We start from the raw sequence: 26500 nt of genomic DNA on the forward strand, positions 1-26500 counted from the left end.
ATTTAATCTTTGGATAACTTCTGGAAAATAGTAACTCTATCTAACAGCTTTTTCCTGAAAAAGAAAGGTAATGGGATATGGCATATGGTGGTTTAATTAAAAAGCCCCAAAGTTGTTTGCCATCCTTTCCATAGAGAGGAGGAGCCCATGTCTTCTCCCCTTGAATCTGGGGAGGGTTATGACTAATTTCAGCAATAGAGTACAGCAGAAGATTCTACAGAATTTCCAAGGCTAGGTCATAAAGAGCCATACAGCTTCTTCTTGGTTCTCCTGGAATATTGGCTCTCAGGAAATGCCCTCTCAGGGGGCTTCTAGGAACATTGCCACCATGCTGTGAGGAAGCCCAAGCCACATGGAAAGACCACAGGTAGGCAGTCCAGTGTACAGTCCCAACTGAGCTCTGCCTTTGCGTCATCCCAGCCCAGGAGCCAGACATGTAAGTGAAGAAGCTTCCAAATGATTCCAGCCCCCAGGTATTTGTGCCTTCCCAGATGAGACTCCAGACATCATCAGAGACAAGCCATCATCCTTGCTTTGCCATGTCCAAATGCCTCACCCAGAGAATCAGTAAGTATCATCTCCACTAACAATGGGTTTTGCTTCAGGTTACCAAATATGGGGTATTTTTAATGCAAAAATGAACAGAACTATGGAGATAAAAAGAAATGATCATGCAATAGTTATTACTGTAACATAACTCTGATCACAGTGGAAAGTGTGTGGGCATCCTAGAGCCCCAAATGTCACAGAGTGCCACATCCAGAAACCAGCTGCAGGCTTACTACCTTTCTTGGGTTGAGGCAAGATCTCCTTCCTCTGCCCTCTCCCCAGTCTTTCTACCAAATTTTGTATCTTTCTTTTATTTCTCTTCTTCCTTTTGTTCATGCCTATCCCTCAAGTGTGCCCTTGAGTCACTGATTTACTGATGTAGTGGGTATTCATTTTTTCATTAAATAAATATTTTTTTGTGCATTGTTCTAGATACTGGGAAAGTAAAGTGAGGATATCTAACTTTGCGACACTGTACAGCAAAGAACGTAATGAAATGTTTTTCACACTATGGATCACAATCAGTGAAAGTCATGAAGTCATCCTGATGGATCCTAGCAAACATTTAAAAAACATAAAACAAAACAGAAAATAATAGACTAAAAATAACAACAACAATGAAAACGCATTTCGGTGACTATTGTTTCATGACTATTTTGTTACCTTTGGCACAATGTATATATTCTGTCTTCAACTTAAAACTTGGAGAAATATAGTCCAATAGCTATTCAAAAATAAACCTCACTCCTAGAGTATAAAAAACATGAATGGGATTGTACTTAGGAAATTTGCAATTAGGTTTCTGGCTTTGGGACACAATGTAAGAGTCGCAGGGCCATTCTCAGAACTAATCTCCTCTACTGATAATGGGTTTTTGCTTTTTACTGTTGTTTGTTTTCTTTACAAGGGGTGTTCTGGTGTTTCTAGGATCATTTCTGGTAAACAAGTGCCTGCCTTTGCAGGAAACCCATGTGTCATTCATCCTGTAACTGAGCATTACACAGTTAAATGTTTCAGTACTTGAGTCAATCTATTCATTTGTTTAATAGCTGAACTGGAGAACATGGAATTATCATGACCTCTGGCATTTATCTTTGCCTGCAATTCTAGAAGCAGTAGTATCTTACCAAACACAAGCTAGGGAGCCTAAGCAAAAAAAGTTAGCCGCCTGTGCAATCATCTTGTTATAGCCTCTATCCAACAGTCGGTGGTAAACATTAAATAACAAGACATAAAACCCACTGACATCTGAGTAATGCTGGTGGCAGTCAGTACCCTCCTCTCCCCTGCTCCCTCTCATTTATATTACTCAACTTGGACTGTCTTTTTTTTTTACTTCATCCTGAAATAAGTATATACTCTTCCAAGTCCTCTCTAGAGGAAAAGCACTAAATGATTTTAAATGATAGCTCCCATCCAATTCCCAAACTCTTAATTAGAAAACTCTAAAAACACCCAAAAAATGTTTTTAGAGACTTCAGTAAGTTTAATGCCAATTTAGTTTGAGTCACTAAGAGCCAAAGTACCAGGAGAGGGGTGGGGCGACATTCCCAGAAAAGAAAACAGCTGGCTGAAGCCTAATGGCAGGGCTGGATAGCTCCTGGGGAAAGTTAGGACACTCTGATGCATGTATGCATGTGTACCAGTGTGTGAGTATACTTCAATTTTCACAGGTTGGGCTTGATGAATTGAGAAAGGGCTGAGGGAACCCAAGAGTAGTACGTATCATTCTATCCCAAACAACGTCCCAGGAACCAAAAACCCAAGTATGTCATGTGGCTATCATCCTGCCCTTAGCTCAACTGCAGCCTTTTGTCTTTGGTGACTGAACTGGGAAAAATCCAATATGTTCTTAAAGTAAATATGAATAATATTAATAATCTTTTGGTTCCTGGCTTGGAGAAACTCAAAATGTAAGGTCTGGGGGATGATAATAAAACTTTCTTGGTTCACATGTGGCATGTTGCTATAGACTAAATGTTTGTGTCCACCCAAAAGCCATTTGTTAAATCCTAATGCCCAGTGTGATGGTATTATGAGGTGTGGCCTTTGGGAGGTGATTAGATGATGAGAGGGGAGCCCTCATGAATGGGATTAGTGCCCTTATGGAAGCTGCCTCTCCCTTTCTGCCTTATGAGGTTACAGCGACAGAGGGCCATCTATGAACCAGGAAGCAGCCCCTCACCAAGCACTGAATCTGCCAGCGCCTTCATCTTGAACTACCGGCCTCCAAAACTGTTGTTTGTAAGACACTCAGTCTATGGTATTTTTGATAGCCAAGCTGAAAGGACTAAGACACAGCAAACACGATATGACAAATTCCAAAGTGCTTTTCCTGTTGCTCAAGATTCTTGCTACAACCTCTGTTCTTAGTGACTGGCTTTCACCGTATGTACATATAATTCCAACTGCAAACACTTGCATTCAATTGTTCCTTGGTTATTGGAAAATGTGTCACCACAGTGGAGTGTGACTATCCTAAGTTTCTCCTTCATTTAATGAAAAAGAGTATGTGGAGTGGGGAGAAAATGCTGACAAGGTTTCAAAGTCACTGCCCATGTTTTCCTTCATGGAAACTCTAAAGCATGTATTTAAGCCTAGGAATCTCTCTACTCATCCGTGATCACTGCTTCCACAGAGCCAACTGCCGGAAATAAAGAACCGAAGATGGGTGAACTACAAGAATATAAACGGATCCCCCTGGGTGAAGTAAAGTAAAACTCACTTTCTCAGAATTGAACAACAAAAATCATAAAATTGGGGGTAAATTATCTGTCAAAACTACAGTTTGGTTCTTAGAAGTTGTTGTTTGCTATAATGAAAATAAAAATGATAATACTGACTTTGAAATATTACTCTTTGACCATCTGCCTAATGAATAATTATTTGTACGAGGTACCAGAGGGTCTCTTATTTTTCCCTCCCCATAGCTATTGCTGTGGACTAGATAAATTCATACAGCTGACCAAATTCTCAGAAACAGGTCATTTATTCTAAAGAAGGAGTACTTAAATCCATGGGACTGGGTTTAAGTATCATCTTATGAAATCTGATGAATCTTTAAAAATTTTAGTCGACACCCAGCACAGTATAAATATTATGTGTGTGTGTATGTGTGTAAGTACTTATTTTGGAAAAGATAATTAATCAGTCCTGCGATACTAAAAGCCAACTTTTTAACACTGATTTAAGACTCTAAGAGGAGCATTAAGATTCATTTACTCACTCTATGATCCCTCCACTGTGAATAATCTGAAAGTTTATGTGCATATTCTGGTAATTGAATTAGCCAACATCATACATAATTTATTAAGCAACTAATTGTATCTTTTCTCTTACAGAGAAAACTGCATCACATAAAATCCACAAACAATCTTCGAACACCTGAAGAATATGTTCAAGGAACTACGAGACACTGCAGGGGCCCCAGAGGGAGAACACGAAGTTTTTGCTTGTAAGTCACTTGCAACTCCAGGGAGGGGAAAATACAAATTAGCACACAAATGGTTAAGTACCACTTCAAGGCAACAATAAAGACATGCAGATCCTGCTTAGCTATCAAATGGACCTAAGAGACAATAAAAAGACAATAATTCCTGTAGCAGCAGAGAAGAAGGGAAGAGATTTAGAGCTGAAGGACTGAATGAAGGCACTAATCTCCAACATCAGTATTAAGATTATTTCAGGCAAGCAGCTATGGTTTCTTCCAGCTCAGACAATTTAGGATTGGGAGGGAGAGGAGGGTCGGCTGTCCCGAAATGGCAGTCGTTTTAATGGCATTACTTCCTGGTTGTGTTTGTTGGTAAGACTCATCTCCCCCAGAAGCAAGGAGTCTGTCATTTCATCTCTTTATTCCCAGCATCTAATCTAGTGCCTGAAACAGAATGGGATGGAGGGAGGGAGGGTAGGTAGGACTGAATTCCAGGTGAGTAAAGCTACATGGGGGAGACAGAGCAAGGTTTATTTGGAGAACATTAAGGCAATTTGGCTAAAGCGGAGAGAACAAGAAAAAGATGGCAAAAAGAACATGTCGACTGGGGCTAGATTGTGACACACACCCTGACGGCCAGGTTAGGAAGAAAGTTGGACCTCGTTCTCTCTCAGCAACAGTGAAAACCAAGCAGAATGATGTCACCACTTCAGGCAGCGCACAGGACTTCTAGCCGATAAGAATTCACAACATGGGTTTTCTTCTGCAGACAAAAAATATTGCCTGCCATTTCAGTAAACAAAGAATGTTGCCTGCCATTCTGGTAAACAACAAATGTTGCTGCCATCAAGCCATCAGCCACAGCAGCGGCCCCCAACCTGTGCCCTGAGGGGAATTCAGGATGTAGAAAAACAGGATACCAACCCTAGATGGTTAAGATGCGTATCTAAGGAATAATTTCAGTGAGCCCAGACTCTTGAATCCTCCCAAATGTAGAAAGCACTAAAATCATGAACTTGAGATGCCTGGTTTTTTGTGATTAGCAGTAATCTTTTGATGTTTGACTAAATGTTTTAGTGTTTGTTTTTTATTTTTTGTTTTTTGTTTTGCAAAAATTCCTCTGTATCCTGGCTCCTCCCTTCCCTCTTTGGAACAGTTCCTCACAGCTACCTGAGAGTCTGTCTCCTGGGCTATAGTCCTCAGTAAAGTCCCTGAATAAAACATAACTGGCCACTTTTAGGTCGCGCATTTTTCTTCAGCCGACACATCGCATGCAGGAATAAAGAGAAAGATCCAGAGGCTGCCCACATTTCTAATGGGTAATGTTCAAACGGGGCACTAGTACCACCTGGACTTGTGAAAAATGTTTGAAGTGCAGCCTTGATCTAGTGGATCTGCATGTCTAGATTTGAGGCTGTGATCTCCATTTGCATCTGAGAGCTTCTGGTTTGGAACTTGAAAATACCCTGAATAGAAATGACACAGCTTTACTATCTAAAAAATAAAGTACTGGGGCTTCCCTGGGGGCGCAGTGGTTGAGAGTCCGCCTGCCGATGCAGGGGACACGGGTTCGTGCCCCGGTCCGGGAAGATCCCACATGCTGCAGAGTGGCTAGGCCCGTGAGCCATGGCCGCTGAGCCTGCGCGTCCGGAGCCTGTGCTCCACAATGGGAGAGGCCACAACAGTGAGAGGCCGGCATACCGGAAAAAAAAAAATAATAATAATAAATTTAAAAAATTAAGTACTGTACAACTTTGTAAATATGCTAGAAGCCATTGCATTGTACACTTGAAATGGTAGTTTTTATGGTGTATGAATTATATCTCAATTAAGACGTTAAAAGCTTAGCACAGCGCTTCGCACATATGGGAAGTCAGTACAAGTTTCTTTCCTTGAATACATGCATGCATGGCTCTTTTCCTCCTGGCATGTTTTGATAGCCCTGGATTATGAGCTGGCAGATCCAAGACAAGCAGCCTGTCTAGAAGAGTTCAGTGCTTTCTAAAGGCTGGTGACAGGCATACAAGCAGCCAGCAGGGCAAGGAGCATCCACACCAGAAGTCAGGTTCAGTTATAAATCAAAAGAGAAAGAATTCAGCGGCGAGGCACATGTTAATGTGGAGTCTTCAACAAAGGGAGAGCAGGCAGCAGGGTACCAGAAAGGCAAGAGATGGGGCAACAGGGCAGCAAGAGAGAAATGCTGGGAGCCAGGAGCCCCAGAAGAGCTGAAGAGTCAGTGCAAGGTGAAAAGCGGGACCGTCTTTCTTTGCCCATTTCTGCCTGCTGAGAGCCAGTCCTGGAGGCACTGGCCCAGATCAGCAGGTGGCAACCCATGCTCATCACACCTGGCTGAGGGATAACTTGCTGAGGCAGCCACAGTGGCTTCTGTTGAACAAATCCGGAATCTTTTACCACAAGCAGCAGCAGAAAAAGGAATGTCGCATAGGATGTGTGGCTAGGTTAGGAAATTTACAATGTTCCTGGGCTCTGGTTTGCTCAAATTAAAATGCCTGTCCCAGTGAAAGTTCTTTGATCAAGAGTAATGGAGGGCTTCCTGGTGGCGCAGTGGTTGAGAATCTGCCTGCCAATGCAGGGGACACGGGTTCGAGCCCTGGTCTGGGAAGATCCCACATGCCCGCAGAGCAACTAGGCCCGTGAGCCACAACTACTGAGCCTCTGCGTCTGGAGCTTGTGCTCTGCAACAAGAGAGGGCGCGACAGTGAGAGGCCCACGCACCGCGATGAAGAGTGGCCCCCGCTCGCCGCAACTAGAAGAAAGCCCTCGCACAGAAACGAAGACCCAACACAGCCAAAGATAAATAAATAATTAATTTTTTAAAAAAAAAAAGAGTAACAGAGACCCAAGTACAGTGGTTTCAGGGGAAGGACTGTAAAGCCACAGGATATCCTCTCACAGGGATGCAAAGACAGGAAACAGAGAGCAGAGAGGAAATCAGGATTGGAAGCCGCTCCCTCTGCCCATCCTCTGACTCCCTCACAGGCCTTCATCCCCACTTATCTCAATCCTTTCTGCAGACTGGTGTTACTCTGTGTACTTATGGCCGGGGCTGCAAAGCCCCACATTCAGCTTGTAGGAAGATGCATCTGCCCTGACACCACAGCAGCTTTGACTCCATCTCACCTTCCCGTTCTAGCAAACATCATCACCCAACTCACCTCTCAATTTCAGATTCCCAGAAGAGAAGCACGGTGCGGGGGGGCAGGGGGGCTCAGCTAGGGTAAGGTGTCAACTTCTGGTCCCCTTAGCTATTGGGGGCAATAGAGAAGGGACACATGGCACCAGGCCATAGGCTGCCCCTCCTAGGAGCCAGTGGACGGGCAGCTCCCCAGGAAAAGACATGCCTCAGTTTGCTTTGTATTTTGTTTGGTGCTGGTGCTGGTGGTGCTGGTGTGTGTATTACCTTCTTCAGGGAAGAACACATTCCAAACACGAGGTTTCCTTAAACTACTTAACATACAGCACTTGCATTTATTCTCCCTAGTTAATCTCCCACCTCGTAAATATTTTCAGTGACTTTCAAACATTTTTGACCCCAGGGTAAAAAATAAGACTAAACGTGTATTACATATGAATGCACAAGAAACAAATATTTCACAAAGCAACACATGTAACACACTCTGTTTTCTATCCTGTTATAGTCCATTTTTTAATGCTCCTTCAACCTATTAAACTGATTTACCACCCTCTAACAAGTGATGACCAACGGTTTGCAAAGCCCTACTATTACCTCTATTGTCCTGTAATTTTATCATTCAAAGACAATTTTACACTTTTCGCATTATACTCATATAGAAGAAAATTCCCCCATCCTTTCCCAATAATACCCCAAACCCCACAATATTTTAGCCACTTTTTAAAAGATGAAGCAAGTGCACCAGAGATGTCTAGTGCACTGAACTGTTGTCATTACAGTGTCCTTGAGGCAGTCACATGACACCCCTGTGCCCAATTTGTTTAGTGACCAATAAGGACTCACGCCCTTGGGTTAACCAACCCAGCTGAGAAGCACCAACCATTGTCTCTGTGCAAAGCCGACCTTCCCACACAGGGATGGAACCAGCTCCCTTGGGCTCACCAGCCTCGTTCCAAATGGAAAAGAAACTCTGCTGGTAATGTGTGTATCTCTGGGGAACTTTTAAGGCAAATTACTTTGCTCAGCAATGCTGATGCAATTGGGTTATTGGGTCACGGGTATAAATAGGATGAAATGCTTTTTGGAGAACCAAGAGGTAGTAGAATGAGGACTGTCAGTAGAGGAAACCAGGGAGGTAAAAGAGAGGATGGAAAGATGGATTTCCACCTCCCGCACCAAGAACTGGTGTGCCTTCCATCTGTGGCACAGCACGATGAGAACTTCCGAGATTCCTGCCTGTCCCACGGCACGGCTCAAGAGCACAGGACACTGGCTCTGGAGCCAGACTTCCTGTGTCCATCCCTGCTCTGTTGCTTACACCCCTGAGCCCCCGTTGTGCCCTCCAGAGAATGGAGCAGGTAACAATAAAACCTGGTTCACAGGCTTCCTGTGAAACTCAAGTACAACAAAGAGCCCATGTGAAGCGAAGCGTTTAGCTCAGCGCCTGCCACAGAGCAAGCATCCAACAAATGTTCAGGACAGTTGTTACCATCCCCCCGACTAACGCCCCAGCTAACCTGTGAAGGTGCCTAAAACTCAGAAACAGAGTTCTGTCTTTGAATGAATACTTTTCCCGTTAGTTTCTCAAAGTTCAGTTCAGACATGGTTAGCCCACTCCAGGACCCTTCTGGATCCCTCTTCTCTTCTATAATCGTTTGGTTCCTGCCTCTTCTTCCTCAAAACCTGTGCCCACTTCAAGGTATTCTTCCCCCACTAGACCCTGAGATCCATGGATGCAGAGAATGAAAGGGATTCATCTCACTGAGCTCTTTGTAGAGCCCAGTGCTTGAAGTGTGACAGGTGAACTGAATTCCACACTATGATTGAGTAGTCTCCTGACCCGGGTCGGACATACAAGTCCCAGGGATACACAAGCCCTGTCTGCCCAGGGATTCGGGGAAGCTCAAGGCCTGTCTGAGAACACAGAGCACCTAGGAAGTGGGAATGGCATTAAAAAGGGGTGCCCTTCAAATGACCCCACTTCTTTCCCCGAAAGTTCCTGGGGCCAGCTTTGCAGAGAGGGCCTGGATGAGAAATGGATATCTCTATTCTTACAAAATAAAAACTTATAGAAATAAGATACTGCCATGGTATATCACTGTACTTCACACATTCTGAAGTAGGTCTTAGCACAGGGGACCAAAATACCATCCTGAAATCACGAGAAAACTTCAATTGTCCACAAGTACACGATCTCCTAAAGGTGCCCTCTACCATGCCCCATGCTTTCTGGGGACCTACCTGTCTGCATGCTTAGGGTTAAGGATGACAAGGCAATTTTCCTGTTTGCCTAAAAAATATGGTATTAATGCAATAATACTACCTTAGACAATTATACAGTCCAGACCAAAGGCAAATGAAAATGTGTTTTGCTAATCCCCAGTGAGTGGAAGATTATCTGTTACAACTTCCTCCAAGCCATCCTCTTAAGGAATTAAAAAGGTCACAGACTAAAGCTGGTAAGCAATGCTCACAGGCTGTAACTTCCTATATTTATCGTCCTGAGACAATTACCATCAGGATCACTGGCCTGGTGTCAGCAAAAAAAAAAGGAGCATCATAAACAAACCAGGGCCCAGGTAGTGGGGGCAGAGGGTTTCCAGGAGGTGGCATAGACAGCTTTGAAGGCAGACCCACCTGGGTCCAAGCCTCAGCTCAACCACTGCCCATCTGTATGACCTAAACGGGTTGTTGCATAATCTCTCTCTGTCTCACTTTCCTCATTGTAAAATGGAGATAATAATAACCTGCCTCATCAGACTGGAATGAAGATAATGGACTAAAATGCTTAGCCCTCTCTCTATATAAAATTCTTTTTTGGAAGACAAATTCCACTGGAATACTTAAAGTAAACAAATGGACTACATCAAATTAAAAAGCTTCTGCAGGGAGGGAGATGCAAGAGGGAAGAGATATGGGAACATATGTATATGTATAACTGATTCACTTTGTTATAAAGCAAAAACTAACACACCATTCTAAAGCAATTATACCCCAATAAAGATGTTAAAAAAATAAATAAATAAAAAGCTTCTGCACAGCAAAGGAAACCATCGACAAAATGAAAAGGCAATATGTGGAAAAGAGAGAACTATCTGCAAATCATATATCTGATAAGGGGTCAATATCCAAAATACGTAACAAACTCACACAACTCAATAGAAAGCAAAGAAAAAAAAGCCCAATTTAAAAAATGGGCAGAGAAAGTGCATAGATATTTTTCCAAAGAAGACATACAAACAGCCAACACGTATATGACTAATCAACATCACTAATCATCAGGGACATGCAAATTAAAACCATAATGAGAAATCGCCTCACACCTGTTAGAATGGTTATTATCAAAAACAAAAAAAGAGAGAGATAAGTGCTGGTAAGGACATGAAGAAAAGAGAGCCCTCATACACTGTCGGTGGGAATATAAATTGGTATAGGCACTATGGAGAACAGCATGAAGGTTCCTCAAAAAATCAAAAATGGAACTACAATAAGAATCCAACCGTCCCACTTCTGGGTATATATCCAAAGGAAATGAAAACAGGATATCGAAGAGGTATCTGTATTCCCATATCCGCTGCAGCATTATTCACAACTGCCAAGATATGGAAACAACCGAAGTGATGTCAACGTATGAAGTGATAAAGAAGATGTGGTAGATATATACAATAGAATATTATTCAGCCATGAGAAGGAAGGAAATCCTGCCATTTGCAACAACACGGATGAACCGTGAGGGCACCATGAAAAGGGAAACAAGTCAGACAGACAAAGACAAATACTGCATGGAATCACTTATCCGTGGAATCTTAAAAGAAAGTCAAACTCATTGAAACAGAGAGTAGAAAAAATGGTTGCCAGGGGCTGAAGGGTTGGGGGAAATAGAAAGAAGTAAGTAAAAGGGTACAACGTTTCAGGTTATAAAATGACTAGGTCTCAGGAGCTAATGTAAAATATGGTGACTTCGTTGATAGCACTGTATTGTATAATTGAAATTTGCTATGAAAGTAGAATTTAAATGTTTTCACCAAATAAATAAATAGCGATGATGGATATGTTAATTAACAGGATGGGAATCCTTTCACAATGTATATGTATATCAAATGACCATGATATATGCTTAAATATCTTACAATTTTGTTTGTCAATTACACCTCCGTAAAGCTGAAAAATACACAATTCACTTTTTATTTTGTATTTTCTCTCTCTGTGTCTGAGACATCACCCTGAAATATGAAAGTTTCTGGGGCAGAATTTGAACTTGTAAATAGCTGAATCTTAACTTTCTCTAAGGCATTTGCATGCTATGCTTCTGCTGAACACTGCTCAACAATGTGACATTTTTACCCCCTACGACGAAAAACAGAAGTTAATGGCCCAATAAGCAAATGAAGACAATTTCAGAAAATGGGCTTGGATAACGTGAGAAAAGCAGGGGAGGTGCCTTCCTGAGGATCTTAGTAGAGAATCACAAGCATCTATCAGTTACAGAATATGTTAGCTTGTCCAGCCAGGGCTGGAGAATTTTTCTTCTTTAAAATTACAGGTGATATTTTACCTGTGTCAGAAGAAGGGAGACCACCTCACATACAAGGGAAAGTCATTAACTAAGAACATGCACAAGTTTCGAAAATTAGTCACCGGTTACCACGGTAACACAAATATCACCTAACAACTCACTGGGCTGTAAGTAACCAAGATGATGCTAAATACATTACTTTAAAAAAAGGGGGGGAAATGGGTTCTATTTTTAAGAATACTTGCAAAGAACTAGATGGACCTAACCGCAGACTGAAGGCTTGCCCCTGTGGACCCAGAACTCAAGATCCATCTCCTGCCCTTTGTGTGTCATGTTCTGTGTCACATGCATACACTGTGCTCTGTGACAGCTGTAGGAGGAAGAGCGATGACATTTTACTTACAAACAAAGAGCTGCAATTGGGAAAATGAGCCTCCTCATTCCCTAAACTTTTAGTAAAGGAAGAATCCTCACTACTGGCCAATGAAGAGAGAAAGACAGATTGATGACAGATTTAGGTGGCAGTCCCTTTAAATTCAACATTCAGGATTTCCTCAGGCCAAACAAGATCTCTCAGAAAATAACTAGGATGCCCAATAAAATAATAATTTTCCCATTGTTCTGAGTAGTTTGAATTTTCTGATATTAATGTTAATATCAGAAAATTAGATATTAATGTTAGATATTAATGTTAACTAGAGTAAAAGCATAAATAGTATATGAATTTTTAAATTATTCTACGAATTGGCCGCACACAAACACCCTCCTAAATGAAACTTAGCACTTGACCTCTGTTCACAGTGCACAGTGCCTGGGACACTCGGGTCCCATCTCTTCAGAAAAGTGGCCCCAGAGCAGTGTTCCTCCAAGTAGTCCCTGGGTACCTGCATCAGAATTCCACAGAGGGCTCTTAAACTGCAAAATCCTAGGCCATATCCAAGGCTTGCTCATTCTGAGTCTCTGGGGTTGCGATCTGAAAAACCTACATTTTTAAATGATTCTCCCTGTGATGCTTATGTTCTCTAGTCTGAGAATTCCATCCTTAGTAAAATCACCAATACATTGAGGTCTCCTGAGAATGATGACAGAAGACAGGACAGCCACCAGGGGACACAAGCCAATACAGTTAATCAAAGGCAGAGTTAACTGTGACTCGATGGCTTTTGGGGCACAGCCTAGGGTAAAACACTAGCACAATATACTAGTATTATATACAGGTGTGTGTGTGACATAAGTTTCTCAGAAACAACCCAGGTGATGTACTGTGACCTATTTTACTCTATTATATTCCAATTTTTAATGCTATGAACACCCACTAAATTGATTTCACTACCCATTAAATGGTGATATTTGAAAAACACTATTATAACCTCTGTTGTCCTATAATTTTATCACTTAATAATTTTTAAACTTTTTCATATTATATCCTAAATAGTAGACAGCCATCCAATCTTTTCCAATAATACCCCCAAAGTCACAATATTTTAGTTACCTTTAAAAGGTGAACCAAGGTAAATGAGACAGTCTTCTGTTTAAGGGTATCAACAACAATACATTCAACTGCTAACATTTAACTTTTATTTATTTATAACCTCTTTATCTCACCGAGAATAGCATGCAGATTATATAAATATAAAAGGAATAAAAAATCTGAAGAAAACGAAGCAAGGGGGAAGTAAAGACAGGAAACTGTTTGCGGAATGAATCAAAGCAACAAGTAAAAGGAATAAATACAACACAGCCCAGGAAATCTAGTCCACTTGTTAACTCTCAGCTTTCTGGCAATCAGTGTGCAGAAGAAAACATGATCAGTTATGAAAATTCCAGGGACCATCTGGGAAGAATAAAGCACTTTTTTCTGTGGTTTATTACCCCTGAGATATTGGCCAAGCCATCTGACTTCTATGATTCGGTTTCTTATCTGTTAACCAAAGCCACTGTGGTTTCCATCACAGATTAGTCTTGAGGACAAAATCAACAAACAGAGGTGATGTGCTTGGTCCAGGTCCTGGCACATAGTAGGTGCTGAATAAATGTTGGTTTTCCTTTCTCTCATTAGGGATCTCTAAGACATTCATTGTACTTGCTGTCAGAGCCACTGTAGTCTTCACAATTCCCTCCTTCTCCTCCAAGCCTCCTAAAGAGATAAAATCACCCAAGAAGAAAGCAGGGTTCCCAAGAACCACAGAACACTCAGTGCCTACACAATGCCACCTTCAAAATGGTTTCTTGTCATTCTTTCAATAACTTTAAGCAGGGCTTAGAGGTTATTCTGAAAAAAAAATTCTGAGAAAGAAAAGCTAGACTAAGTCATTAAGTATCAAATAAATGCTTTAACCAAGCAATAAGAAAGAGAGATAATTAGTAAATTCACAGTTAGAAGGCAAATGCTGTTGCTAAAACAGGACGCAGAAACATATTTGGTCTTCACTCTTGAGTGGGCTAAATATCCCCTTGTTAATACTAAAGTAGCAGTTGTTTGCTTTGCAGACTCTATTTTTGTGGATGGTAGAGATGCAAAATTTAGACCAGCATGTTTAGTCCTGAGTAGAGGAAACATCATTTATGTTTTAATCTCCTTCAAATATAAGTGTCCCAGATTAAATAACGCGGTTGACCTACCTTTTCTGTGATATAGAAGTTTGAACTATCAGCATGCTGCAGTGCAAAGTATTCATGGTTGGCAAGGGACCACCTGAAAAATACAAGCATAAACTGATCAGAAAAAAACAAAAAAGGGTCATTTTCTTGTTTATAGTTTGAAAGAGTTAGATGAAATAAACACCCTATGATTGGAATTGAGCCAGTACCCAAGTTACCCACAGTGCAGTTCCTAAAACAAAATGGCATTAGCCCCCCTTTCATGACCCTGAGACCAACCATTTCAGATGTGGGTCATCTAGGTGTTATTCCAAGCCTATTGCTCACCTTTAGGCATTTTATCTTTTTTTTTTTTTTTTTTTTTTTTGTGGTACGCGGGCCTCTCACTGCTGTGGCCTCTCCCGTCGCGGAGCACAGGCTCCGGACGCCCAGGCCCAGCGGCCATGGCTCATGGGCCCAGCCGCTCCGCGGCACGTGGGATCCTCCCAGACCGGGGCACGAACCCGTGTCCCCTGCATCGGCAGGCGGACTCTCAACCACTGCGCCACCAGGGAAGCCCTAGGCATTTTATCTTCATGGCTTTGAGGGAAGGGTATTTAAATGTAAAGTTCCATTCCTCCCTATTATGAAGGAGTGAGTGGAGCAGAGAGAGGGAAATAAGTGCAATTTAAATTTTTGATAATGGTTACATTTCAATTGTCTCTGTAGTCTACAGTCCCCAATCGGTATGCCTGCTGTAGCTTGGAACGTTCCAATTAAGGATCTCAGGTCTTAAATAAATTCCAGGTAATACTCTATTCACACTTCTGCTTTAAAAATAAAAAACCTCACGCAACTTCCATATCAATGTGCTTTTCCTTTGGATTGTAAGAGCAACCCCAGAGAAGCAGGAAAGTTCACTATCATTGTGGAGTTCCACATGGCAGCACAACCGCCCACTGACCTGTCTTTTAAATTATTTTATCTTCTATGGGGACCTGAGTGGCCCTCTCATTTTATACCAGATGAAGTGTGTACTTAACCTCAGGAACTTACACTGCTCCCGGGTGAGCAGGACGAATGAACCACAACTTTTCAAAATAAATAATATCAATTCCAGTGTCCACATATCAGCCATTCTACACTTTCTATTCCTTGAGAAACAGTGATAATTTTTTTGGCTGAAAAGGCATGGAAATCTTACATAGCAATTCTTGGTGTCTTTTGGCAGGTCAAATAGTGACTTAGTGAATAATATTTAATGATTGCTCAAGAATATTTTATTTGCTTTTCAATTTGTGGACTGGAGCTCCCCGGATAAATCCTGAGTAACACTTACCCATCACAGACTTCCTTTATTATTGCAGACAGTGGTTTTTTCTGAAAAATAGAAAAAAAGGAAATACTTTGTGTCAGTTTCATTTCATCATTTTACATTAAAAAAAAAAGAAGAAGAAGAAGAGGCCTAATAAAGAGATATCTAAGTAAGAAGAATTTACATATGCTATTCTTGGTTGTGTCAGTGAGTGTGTTGTTTTTCTCAAGGGAATAATCGACCAGCCATCACCACCAACTGTATTAATGATTTATCACCCTTGTGGTCATTTTTTCTATACTTTAACATTGCTAATTGAAAAAAACAGATCATATTTAACTTAGCCACATTAAAATCAGGATGAAACAGAGCTTTGGTCAAAGATCTCACAGGCAATGACAATTCGCAAGGTCAAATGATAACCAGAATTCCTCAAGAGGAGTACATGAATCGGGCAACCAGCAGTTTCATTTTATGCAAACAAGCTTGGATGGGGGATATTTTTATGAGAACATGAGGCAAATGGAATATGAAGCATGGTGACATTGTTCCTACAAAGTGCAGAGAATTCTTCCCCCAACTGTGGCCCATGCAAATGCCAATCACGCAGCGGCTTGAGCAGGGCACACTCAAGTAATGGGACCATGACACCATGTGCCATGGTGTCAACTGGCGGCTGACTACAGCTGTGCTCTTGGCCTAACAGCCACAGCTGTGCTCTGCCTGCCTCCAGATTGAAAGAATGTAGTGAAGAGACACACACAGCTCGCCCAGAGATGTCGAAACTCTTTCTGCTTTGGATGCAAACAGACCCTGGCTATCTCCTGGGATGGGCAGTAGTGTGTCAACCAAAGGAACACATTACAGACAAGAAACAAATGGGGAAGAGAAATCAAAGAAATACAACACATGGCCCTGGGTTTTCAGATACAACCACAGAAAAGCATCTAAACATGTTTTCCTCCTGTCCCTCTGAGGGGCACTGTCCTATGGGGGAAGGAATTCTGAATCAAGCAGACTCAGTTCAAATCCTAGCTGTGTCAACCTCTCTGCAGTGAGACCTACAATTTCCTTAATTTGCTGAACCTCAACTAACTTACCTGTAAAATGGGCAGAGGACCTATCTAGTCCTCAGGGCGGTTGTAAGAATTTTAAATTAAATTAAATTAAATTAAATTAAATGAGAATTAAAACAAAGGGCAAAATATTAAAAAAAAAAAGGGTTAGGGCTCCACTTCCTTACCCTCTCACATCACTAGAAGACCTTGATTTCCTCTTTGCATCCTTGCCCTTGGACCCGATGCTGCTATGTCTGCCCTCTTCGTTAGTTCTGAGCACTCTTCACAGTCCTTTCGAAGGGCCTCTAGGCCCTGATAAAAGCTCCAACACAGTCCTCAGTGTTCCTTCAATGCTCTCCCTCCCTCTGGAGCTCTAGGGTCTATGACTAAACCTACAACTATAAATGCAGTGGGCAGAAAAGGGACCTAGAATTGTTGAGGGGTGGAAAGATGGTAAGTATTCCTGACATTCTGAGTTGGTCTCCTTTAGAATAAGATTGGAAATGGAGATTGGGTTCTACAGTGAGGTTACAGGTTACACAACTCCTAGACCTTTGCAAGAACTTGTCCATTGTTTATGGCTCTGGCTGTGAGTCAAGGGGCAAATGTGCTCTCACAACCAAAGGACAAAGGAGCTTTAGAAACAAAACTTTTCCCATAAGATGAGGATTTTGCACTTCCAGTTGCCAGTGGCTTCTCCAGGCTGTCGGTATTTCATGAGGACCTAGTGGTCTCCTACCCTCCTAATCTTACTTCTTGTACCCTCAAAGCTAAAATATAAATAACAGGGCTGGATTTCAGACTTAAATTACATTGAAAGGACAGATCAGCCCAGGAAAGTATTGCTATTGATGTAGGAGAAAGCATTTAAATTACAGCTTTCAGAATTAGAATTCTTAGCCTAGGTAACTTAGAGGAATTTCTTGGATTTTAATTCAGGTCTGATTCATAGATTCAGAATCAAATTTGAAAAGACAGAAGTCTATGGGCTTCTAGAACTGTCATATCTAGAACATTCTGAAGTTGGATATATGAAAGGAGTAAAGACTCTGGAAGAACAAAACTTAGAGATTTAATAGAGAAAGATTAAAGAAAAACTTTAAACCACAGAGGAAAAGGAACCATAGTTAACTGAACATAATGCACTCATAATGCAGCCTCACCAGTTAAAACGAATGTTATGTAAGGACAGGGCTGTCCCACGGCCCACTTCCTACACCTGTCTCCTCCATTCTTTATCTGTTCCAATGAAACACTGGCTCCACTGCCCAAACCTAATTCCAATGACTTTTCGCAATTCTCATCTCCCTTAATCCATCCACCTTATTTGACAATATCATTACTACCTTCTTTTTGAAACACTCTTTCCAGAGCTGCTATATTTCCTTCAGTCTCCTACAGTTATAATCAATAATCCTTCGATAAAATTCAAGAGATCTTTCATTATTTCTCTTTTATCTCTAGCTTCCTAACTCCAAATTTCTGTTCCTATCTCTTCTGTTTTTACTTAATTGGTCAGTTCCTCATTCATTTCAACTGCCCCAAGTCTATAGCCTGATCCCAAACACCCTTGCAAATCTCTGACAGTTTGTTAGAAATAGCATGTTAACTCTCCTTCAAGCATTTTATTAAATATACAAACAAAAAATCATCACTCTCACCATTCCCTACCCATCAATCTACCCCAATAATAGCATGCCCCTGCCCCCACACTCCCTCCATCCCAGCCATGATTTCTGTGTCTTATTATGACACCACTACAGCCCGGAGCATCATTAACCTTTATTTCTTCACTCTCCAGTTCTGATTTGTTACAGGTGATGTAGCATTTTCCTCTGTGACATTCACATCATTATTTCTCACCTCCTCCTAACCACTCTTCTAAAATCCTGACACTCCTCCTTCCAACTCCTACCACATAAGTCATACCCCAAATCCATCACCCTTAATTCTGTTTCCTCAGCCCCAGTGTCTTTCCTGAGTACCAGCCCATCATTACTAGCACTAACTACTTGCCATAAGTTTCCAATCAAATGCTCCACTGGTCTATCAAACTCAGATTCCTATCTTCCATTAGTTCCTGCACTTGCCTTGCCTATTCCTGGCAGTTCTTCCATGTACACTTCTAGGGAACTTATCTTTGCCTTCTCTATTCTGTGACGTACGGATATTTACAAGACACTGCGTCCCATCATTCCTTCCTCCACAACCTCTCTCCCCTTAATCCTTTCCAGATCTTACTACCACCTTTGGTTAAGAGTTCTCAGGATCTTGGTGCCAGATCCTTGCAAAACAGTCTTTGCATCTCCAGTTTCTTTGTCTCCAATCCCCACGTTAACTATAATTAGGCAAAATCACGCTTTCCCCACAAACTTAACTCATGTCATTCTTTGGCTCCAGTAGCCTTCATAGGTCCTCCATGACCATCACCTATACAGTATAAATCCCTTAGCTTGTCATCCAAGGCCTTCCACAATCTGGTCTCAAGCAGTCAAGCTTTACTAATGTTGTACATGTTCCCCATGCTTCTGGATTAGCGGATGATTCATCCAAAAAAATCCCACCCCCATACTTTCACTTAATGCCATTTGTTAAAATGTCCATCTCCTCCTTTCTGTTCCAACTCTAACAATGACACCTCCTCTGAGGAGATGTCCCTGATTTCCCCAGATAGAGATCAGTCCCTCTGTGCTTAGCACATTAAATATATCACTCCTAAGGACTTAGTATATCTGCCTTATCTTCTTGTCCCTTGAGAACAAGGCACCTTAATTCATCTTCGTAACCTTCTCCACCCCTCAGTACTAGTTGCACAGTACACAGAGGAGACTCAGTACACTTCTGTTAAATGGAAAATCCACACGTTCACTAACTTTCCTTTCCAAAACAAACAAACAAAAAAGGCTTGACTGTAAAAGTAAACCATTTCGAAGGACAGCCTGGATTAATCAGCACACATCCCACCTCCTACCAGGTAAACCACTGCGGGGTGGCTCTAAGCAGCTGCTCAGACATGTGAAGGTTGTCACTACTCCCCTCACAGACCACTCTGTGATTCACAGTTTGGAAGAGCATTGAGTAAGCCGGGTGATGAAGAGTATAATTCAACAGGTATAATTGTCTCCATCCATTAGCAAGGCCACACAGGTAAACACGAACTGCTCCTGTAAACAGGGACTGAATGAGATACCCCAAATACACTCTTCTGGTAGCAGTGCTTTTCTCACTTCCTATACAAAGCCCTCAATTTGACGTGAGCCCCTTGCCTGACTTAAATTCTAAGCCAAAGGTCGGCTCTATGTTTTAGTTAACATTTGTTCAGGTCACATAAGATGTTTCCATCTATCTGCCCAGTTCTCTATGACTTGGAAGTAGGGTGACAAGTGCAATGCCTTGGTAGCTTTTTGTAGACCCACGGAATAATTTGCCTTTTACCTCATTGAGACGAAAGCCCAGGAGAAAAGAAAATTTGATCTAAAAGGATGAAAACTGGTTCCTCTCCCTTTGATTCCATAAACTCTAAAGGAATGAAAACTAACTTCTACACTCGACATGAATATATCTGGATGTAGAGTATTGAGGCACAATTATTTTAATTGCCTGAGCATGTTTTCATAACTTAAAAAAATCGTAACTAACTCCCTTAAGCTTTTTGTTCTGAAGGTCAAAACTGCCTTCTCAGACTCAGCAGTGAGAAGGGAAGAGCAGGAATGTTTTTCAGGATAACCCAGAGGGTTAGACAGTTACCAGATTTCCTTGTGCAGGGGACTGGGGATTATGTGCACTCTCTACCCCGTTCCCTTTAGCAACGGTGAGGTCATCTTGCAGCATGAGAAAGTAATTCTTCTCTTTATATTAATCTGGGAAAATCTTAATGATGGCACAAAAATTTTTATTTGTCAAAGTATGCATTTCCATCCGAATTTGATTGGAAAGGTACCATGTGCCAACAGTTCTATTCAAGGGGTAAGCTTTTTTTGTTTTTCTGGGGGGGAAATTTATTCCTCCCTTTTTATTTTTACTCTTATTCTCCAAAAGAATTCCTTTATTCAACTTAATTTATCAAAGAGTAAGTCCAGAAGGCAAATCTCCTGTACAGAAAGATTGATCTACTTTACATGAAATCACCTAGATTCCTGAGAATGGCCAAATTCCCCAGCAATTCATTTGTGATCCACATCTCTGCCTCTGTCCTCATATGGTCTTCTCTCCTGTTCTTATAAGGAGGATTTAGGGCCCACCCTAAATCCAGGGTGATCTCATCTCAAGATCCACAATTAAATATGCAAAAACCCTTTTTCCAAATAAGATCACCTTTGCATATTCTGGGGGTTACGACTTGGACATACTTTTTGGGTCCACTATTAAACCTACTGCAATTGGGTAAGAAAAAAAAAAAGATTTTTTTAAGGATTAGAGAGAGAAAAGAATATTTACTCTTTCCACCTAATCCTTAAAGTAGATGTTGATCCTTCGCTTTCCTTTCTAAACTCTCTCCTGCCTTTAATGAAATGCCAGTGTCATAAATTCCTGAACCCATGTCACCCACTGTGACCCTTCTTGTAAGGTCTGGTCCTCCATTCCCAACAACCCCTGGTGGATGTCCTGCCACCCCTTCAAGATTAACACTTCATCTTCTTCCTCAGTAAACCAGATCCTCCCCCTGCCTCCCTTTCATCTCTTAAAAAAAAAAAAAAAAAAAAAGATCACTCTCGCACCCAAAGCTCATGGCTGCTTTCAGGCATGAGAGAACCCCAAGAAGAAACATCCTTGGGAGTCCCCAGTTGTTTATTTCGGAGGTTGTGGAGTCCCACCTGCCTTGAGACACGTTCTCCGGACACGACCCAGCTGCTGTCCCTCATCAGTGTCCCCTCCCTGATGAGCTGAGCAGTTCCTGTTCAACCATCTGTTTCTGCCCATTGGCAGGGCACCGGCCTGTGGATATTACCCAGGCCAAATGCTCACCTCGGAGCTCTCAAGTCTGCTGCTGCCCACACTGATGCCTTGACACCAGCCCATGGAGGCTGGTAGCTTCCCCATCCGATGTGATACACGCCTGTCAGCAACTATGGATTGTGGGCTGCAGTTCCCACCTCTGACATCTACTTCTCAGGCCCAGGTCTGTCCTAAAATGAGCATCATCCCCAAAACAAAGCTTGGCTTCATTGAAATCTTCTGTATTTCAAATGTTTTTAAAGACATGAGGGGAAAAATGCTTATGAGATGACAGTAAGTGAAGGGACACCAGAAAAGCATTTTGAAGGCTGAATTTTTACCAACTAGCTTTTCTATACCTTCCCCCAACTATGAGCACTTGAATGACTTTAGAAAATGACTTCCTGGGGTTGAACCCCAACTTCTGCAGTCCCTAATTTTGTAGCTTTAGGCTTTTTACTTCTCCTCTCAATGTTTCCATTTTCTTTTCTGAAAATAAAAGCAGTATCTTGCACATTGTAGGGCAGTGAAGATTAACTGAGAGGATGTATGTAAAAGCCTTGAAATTGCACCTGGTACATAGCAAGGCATTGGATAAATGTTACCTATGAATAGGTTCTTTCAGCTCCTAAATCCTGCTTGGATGCTTTGCAGGTACGTTTTTTTACAAGTTGGTTAAAGAAATTAAATACATGAATGAATGAGTACCCAATTCTTCCTTCTTCCTCAAGTGACTCCAACTCCCAGTGCTGCCTTTGGCACTCATCTCATCCTGTTCTTTATTCTTCAACTCATTTTCCTTTCTTCTGCTAACTAGCTTATACTCGTTAGGAGGCAGAGACTGCCTCTGAGACACCTCTGTCACCTCCCAAGCGAGTGGCTGCTAGGCCACAAGAGTGCAATTAATGAACATTTTTTGATTAAGAACAATTCTTTTTTCAAACTTTTAGCTTCTTTCCCTTTCTTCTGGTCTCTTCCGACTGCCTCTGAAGCTCAGGCAGGAGCTAAAGATGGAAGACCGACAGCAAGAGGAAGACAGGAGCAATCCCCCATCACCACCACGCAGCTGCCCTCGCGTCGTGCCATTGTCATACAGCCCTGTAATTGCAAAACCATTTTCCACAAAGACTTAAAGTTTTTGGTCCCAGACTATTAAAAAGCCTTTCTCTAGTGCTTTAAAAGAATGTGACAGCTGCTTTATTTTGACAGTTAGACAGCACTTGGGATTTTACTTTGCTTTTATAGATGGAAATTCATTGAACATATTCTGCACAGCAGTTATGAGTAATGTTGGCCCAGAAAGAAAAGAAACCCAGCTTCCAAATGTCAGGACACCTCTGAGAAGGGATATGCATGTTTACTACGACTTAGCCTAGAATGTGACTTGGAGAAAATTTCATGTGCAATAACCCTTCTAGTTCCCAGAGGTGCCTCCTGACACTGTGTCAATGACACCAGTCATTTTACAACAGCGTTATTTCTCCTCCATTCAGCCCGATGACTACTCTCCATGCTTCTGAGCCATACATCTTTAATATGGAGGAATCCAATGCGTCCCGAGAGGTGTGTATGCGTATTCTGTTTTCCTAACAGCTGCCTAAATAATCTGAAAGTTAACGACAAAAGCCACACTTTCCTGAGACAAATTTAGCTGGTTCTTGGAAAGCAAGTATTTTGACGACAGTTCCAACGTGAATCACTGACACAAGACTTCAGTGACTGTCAGAAATGACAAAGGGGGGAGCTCACAACTACATCTCCAAAGTAGTAAAACTATGTATCACATTAATTTTAAAAATGGAAAGATGACAGGCTATGCCACCTTTTTCTTGACAAATGATTTGTGTCTAAATGGTTTACTAAAAATGATTTGTTTCAAGCTTCATGAAACTAATTAAATATTAGATTCAGCAAGACAAAGTACAATCTTGGCATCATAAACATCACTGGACTATGTAAGTGAGCAAAGACAAAAAATAATTAGTGCTCTCACGTATTAGTGGGTTAAAGAGGAATAGAAACACCTCTTTCTCTTTTAGGAATTGTGATATACTTCTACTCAGTAGAAACTGTGTTCCCCTTCAGTTGGAAGGGAAACTGCAATTTTAGAAAAGGACAGAAATGTAGAGATGAACAATGCAAAAATAAAGCCCTACTCACATCAGTTATCTCTTCTGAGTCTCCTTCCTTGTCCTTGACTATTTTACATTGTCCTAATATCAATGTTGCTATGGATATAAAATCTTTTTCCAAATTTCAATATCTCAGGCAGCAAAAACAACAAATTTCCCAATTCCTATATCCCTCTCTACCTTCCTTAATATCCGTCTTTTCCAAGAAGTACTCCCAGATGACTCGGGCCTGGCTGGCAGGCCATTTCATTCCACCACACCTTGAGTCAAGTGTCCTGTTTTATGTGGAAATGAGTGATTCACACTGTGACTCAGTTCAGGTCTTAAGGTTTGCCTGTCTTCACTCCTGTGAAATAGTCTCCTTATTTGTGTCAAGTTCATATGTGGAAGGTCAATCGTATTTATGTGCATGGTATGAAAGTAAAAAAGTCAGACACGTTCGGTAGGATAAACAGAAATGACCGCTGACTCTGATGGACAGGGTGATATCAGACCAGGTGGGTAGATATGAAAAAGCCAGATAAGCTCTGAAGGCAAAGTAGAGTTCAAGTTCAATTTAAACACAGGATTATGATGGTTTATCAACTGCGAAGAAACTGAGATTGGGTATAAGGCAACTGTCGAAGAATACTAAGAGGAACTAGTGGCAAAGGGAGTATTAAGAAGTGAGTTTACTTTTTTAATGTAGGGCTTTTTGCCCCCTTTTACTACTTGTCTCACTTTGCCATGTAGTTGCTTTACTTTGTTCGTGAGTGGATGCACTAACGCCTATTCATCCTTCTTTCTAGAGTGCTTATGGATGTGCTGAGATATCTGCCAGCAAGTAGTGGAGGAAGTGAGCTTCCAAGTCTCAAATATATGTCCCATGAATGTGACCACAGCAACCTGAGGCTAAACCACAGCCTTAAAGAACAATAAAACAGGCTCTTCTGGAAGGGTCTGGAATATCCAAAGAATGGCCACAACCTCATGCACTTTCTAAAACTCCCCTACCTTTGACATATCATCAACCCAGACTTTCATTATCTATCATCACTTGGCTAGCCCTTCTGATAATAATGATAATAGTAGTAGCTACTATTTATTGAGTGACTACCATATATCCCCTACAAGATGATGTTACTAAGTCTACATTACAAATGAGAAAACTGTATGAGCATCTGGAGATGTTAAGTAGCTTGCTCAAAGCCTCACAGCATAAGGGGCAAAGCCAGAATTTGAATCCAGACCTATATAATTCCAGAACCCTTGCTCTTTAACTCTGTCCCAAATCTGGAGTACTAGCAACCATCAACAACAAGCCCAAGGGCCCAGAGCTAACACCTGAGGGGAAGGCAATGAAATTCTGGGCCTCTTAATTCCTGGCACAGAGTGAGCTTTTGAAAAATGTTATTTAAGGCTCAATGAGAATAGTAGATGATCCTGCTTCATGGACTATCCACACAACTTATGATGAACTCCCAAGTCAACACTGAATCTTTTGATATCCAGGGGAAGAACTCTCTGCTCCAACTTTCTTCTCACTTTTGATGCTCAAATCAACACCTCCAGCCCTGACTTCTCCATAGTCCCCTTCTGTCTCAGGCCATTTTAACTGGAGCGTGTATCCTTCCATAACCTCAAATTCAAATCTTACTCCAAAATTCTTTTTCACTTTTCAACTTTTAGTCATCTTTTTCTGGTCTGCCAGAAAATAATCTTGCAATCAACGTTACGTCTTCCCTCTCCTTCATGTTGTTTGTTCTTCTTCAGTCCTGCCAAGTCAACCTCAGAGGTTACTCTCTAAACCTCTTTATTCTGCCCATGGGTACAGAGAAGCAATTAAAAATAGTTGCTATTTGGATTACTTAGGGCACCCATAAAGTCACGGTAAGTGGATGTTCATGTTGCATATGGAGGAGCTGACAATGTCATATGCGTGAATGAGAGAAAGTGGCTAGAAAGGCAAGCCGGAGGCCAAAGATGTCTAACTTGACAGTTTGGACTCATCATAGGTTTTTGTTTTGTTTTGTTTTTTTTGGTTTTTTTGTTTTTTTTTTTTTTGGCGGTACGCGAGCCTCTCACTGCTGTGGCCTCTCCCGTTGCAGAGCATAGGCTCCGGACGCACAGGCCCAGCAGCCATGGCTCACGGGCCCAGCCACTCCATGGCATGTGGGATCCTCCCAGACCGGGGCACGAACCCGTGTCCCCTGCATTGGCAGGCGGACTCCCAACCACTACGCCACCGGGGAAGCCCCTCATCATAGGTTTTTTAAGCAGGAAAGTGACACAATCAAATGTGCATTTTCTAATGATAGGCGATTACACTGGAGGCCAAGAGACAAGTTGGCCAGTGTATCAAAACACAAAGGAAATCTGAAAGGAAGTCCAACCGTATGGATAAGCTTTCGTATTTTCCTGTACCCATTTGTAAGTGTTCCATGAAGAATGCGACTCCACCTGAATATTCCTCCACTAGTGTTTTCTATCTTGGTAGCTGTCACCAACATTTGCCCAGTTGTTCACAAGAAATCTCGTTATCATCCTTAACATTTTGCTCTCTCTTACCTCCCACGTATAATCAATCACCAATTTCCTGTCAATTTAATCTTCTCATATGTCTTGATGAGACATATGTCTGACTTCTTTTTGTCTCCTCTGTCACTATCCTAGGCCATGACATAATAATCATTTCTCACCTGGGCTACTGCAAGAGCTGTCTAACTAGTCTCTCTTATTTCATTTTACCTTCACAAAACAATTCTCAAATTTTGACCTTCCAAAAGTACAAATCATACCATGTCACTCCCCTGCTTAGAAACCTTCCCTTTTTTCATGACTCTTAGACAGAG

The 26500-nt window shown here is 41.6% G+C and overlaps 1 protein-coding gene and 1 long non-coding RNA gene across 9 annotated transcripts in view; one reads left to right on the plus strand and one right to left on the minus strand.

Annotated features, from left to right (window-relative positions):
- ELMO1 (engulfment and cell motility 1) overlaps positions 1-26500 on the minus strand; it is a 550854-nt gene that overhangs the window by 411522 nt on the left and 112832 nt on the right. For all 7 annotated transcript variants that reach the window (XM_073809835.1, XM_073809833.1, XM_033863159.2 and 4 more), the window contains 2 exons: positions 15569-15609; positions 14272-14344 (listed from right to left, as the gene is read on the minus strand). In XM_073809835.1, coding sequence (XP_073665936.1) covers positions 14272-14344; positions 15569-15609 — 114 coding nt within the window. The remainder of the gene's footprint in view (positions 1-14271; positions 14345-15568; positions 15610-26500) is intronic.
- Positions 253-24592, plus strand: LOC141279559 (uncharacterized). Of its 2 annotated transcripts, XR_012334036.1 has the most exons (7): positions 253-367; positions 467-567; positions 2688-2937; positions 3188-3312; positions 3891-4003; positions 23031-23100; positions 24458-24592. It is a non-coding gene; the product is annotated as an uncharacterized lncRNA (long non-coding RNA). The 2 variants fall into 2 exon arrangements; XR_012334037.1 differs by lacking the exon at positions 23031-23100 and having other exon boundaries at positions 24458-24555.

This window comes from Tursiops truncatus, chromosome 9 (assembly GCF_011762595.2).
Source record: "Tursiops truncatus isolate mTurTru1 chromosome 9, mTurTru1.mat.Y, whole genome shotgun sequence".
NCBI classification, from domain to species: Eukaryota; Metazoa; Chordata; class Mammalia; order Artiodactyla; family Delphinidae; genus Tursiops; species Tursiops truncatus.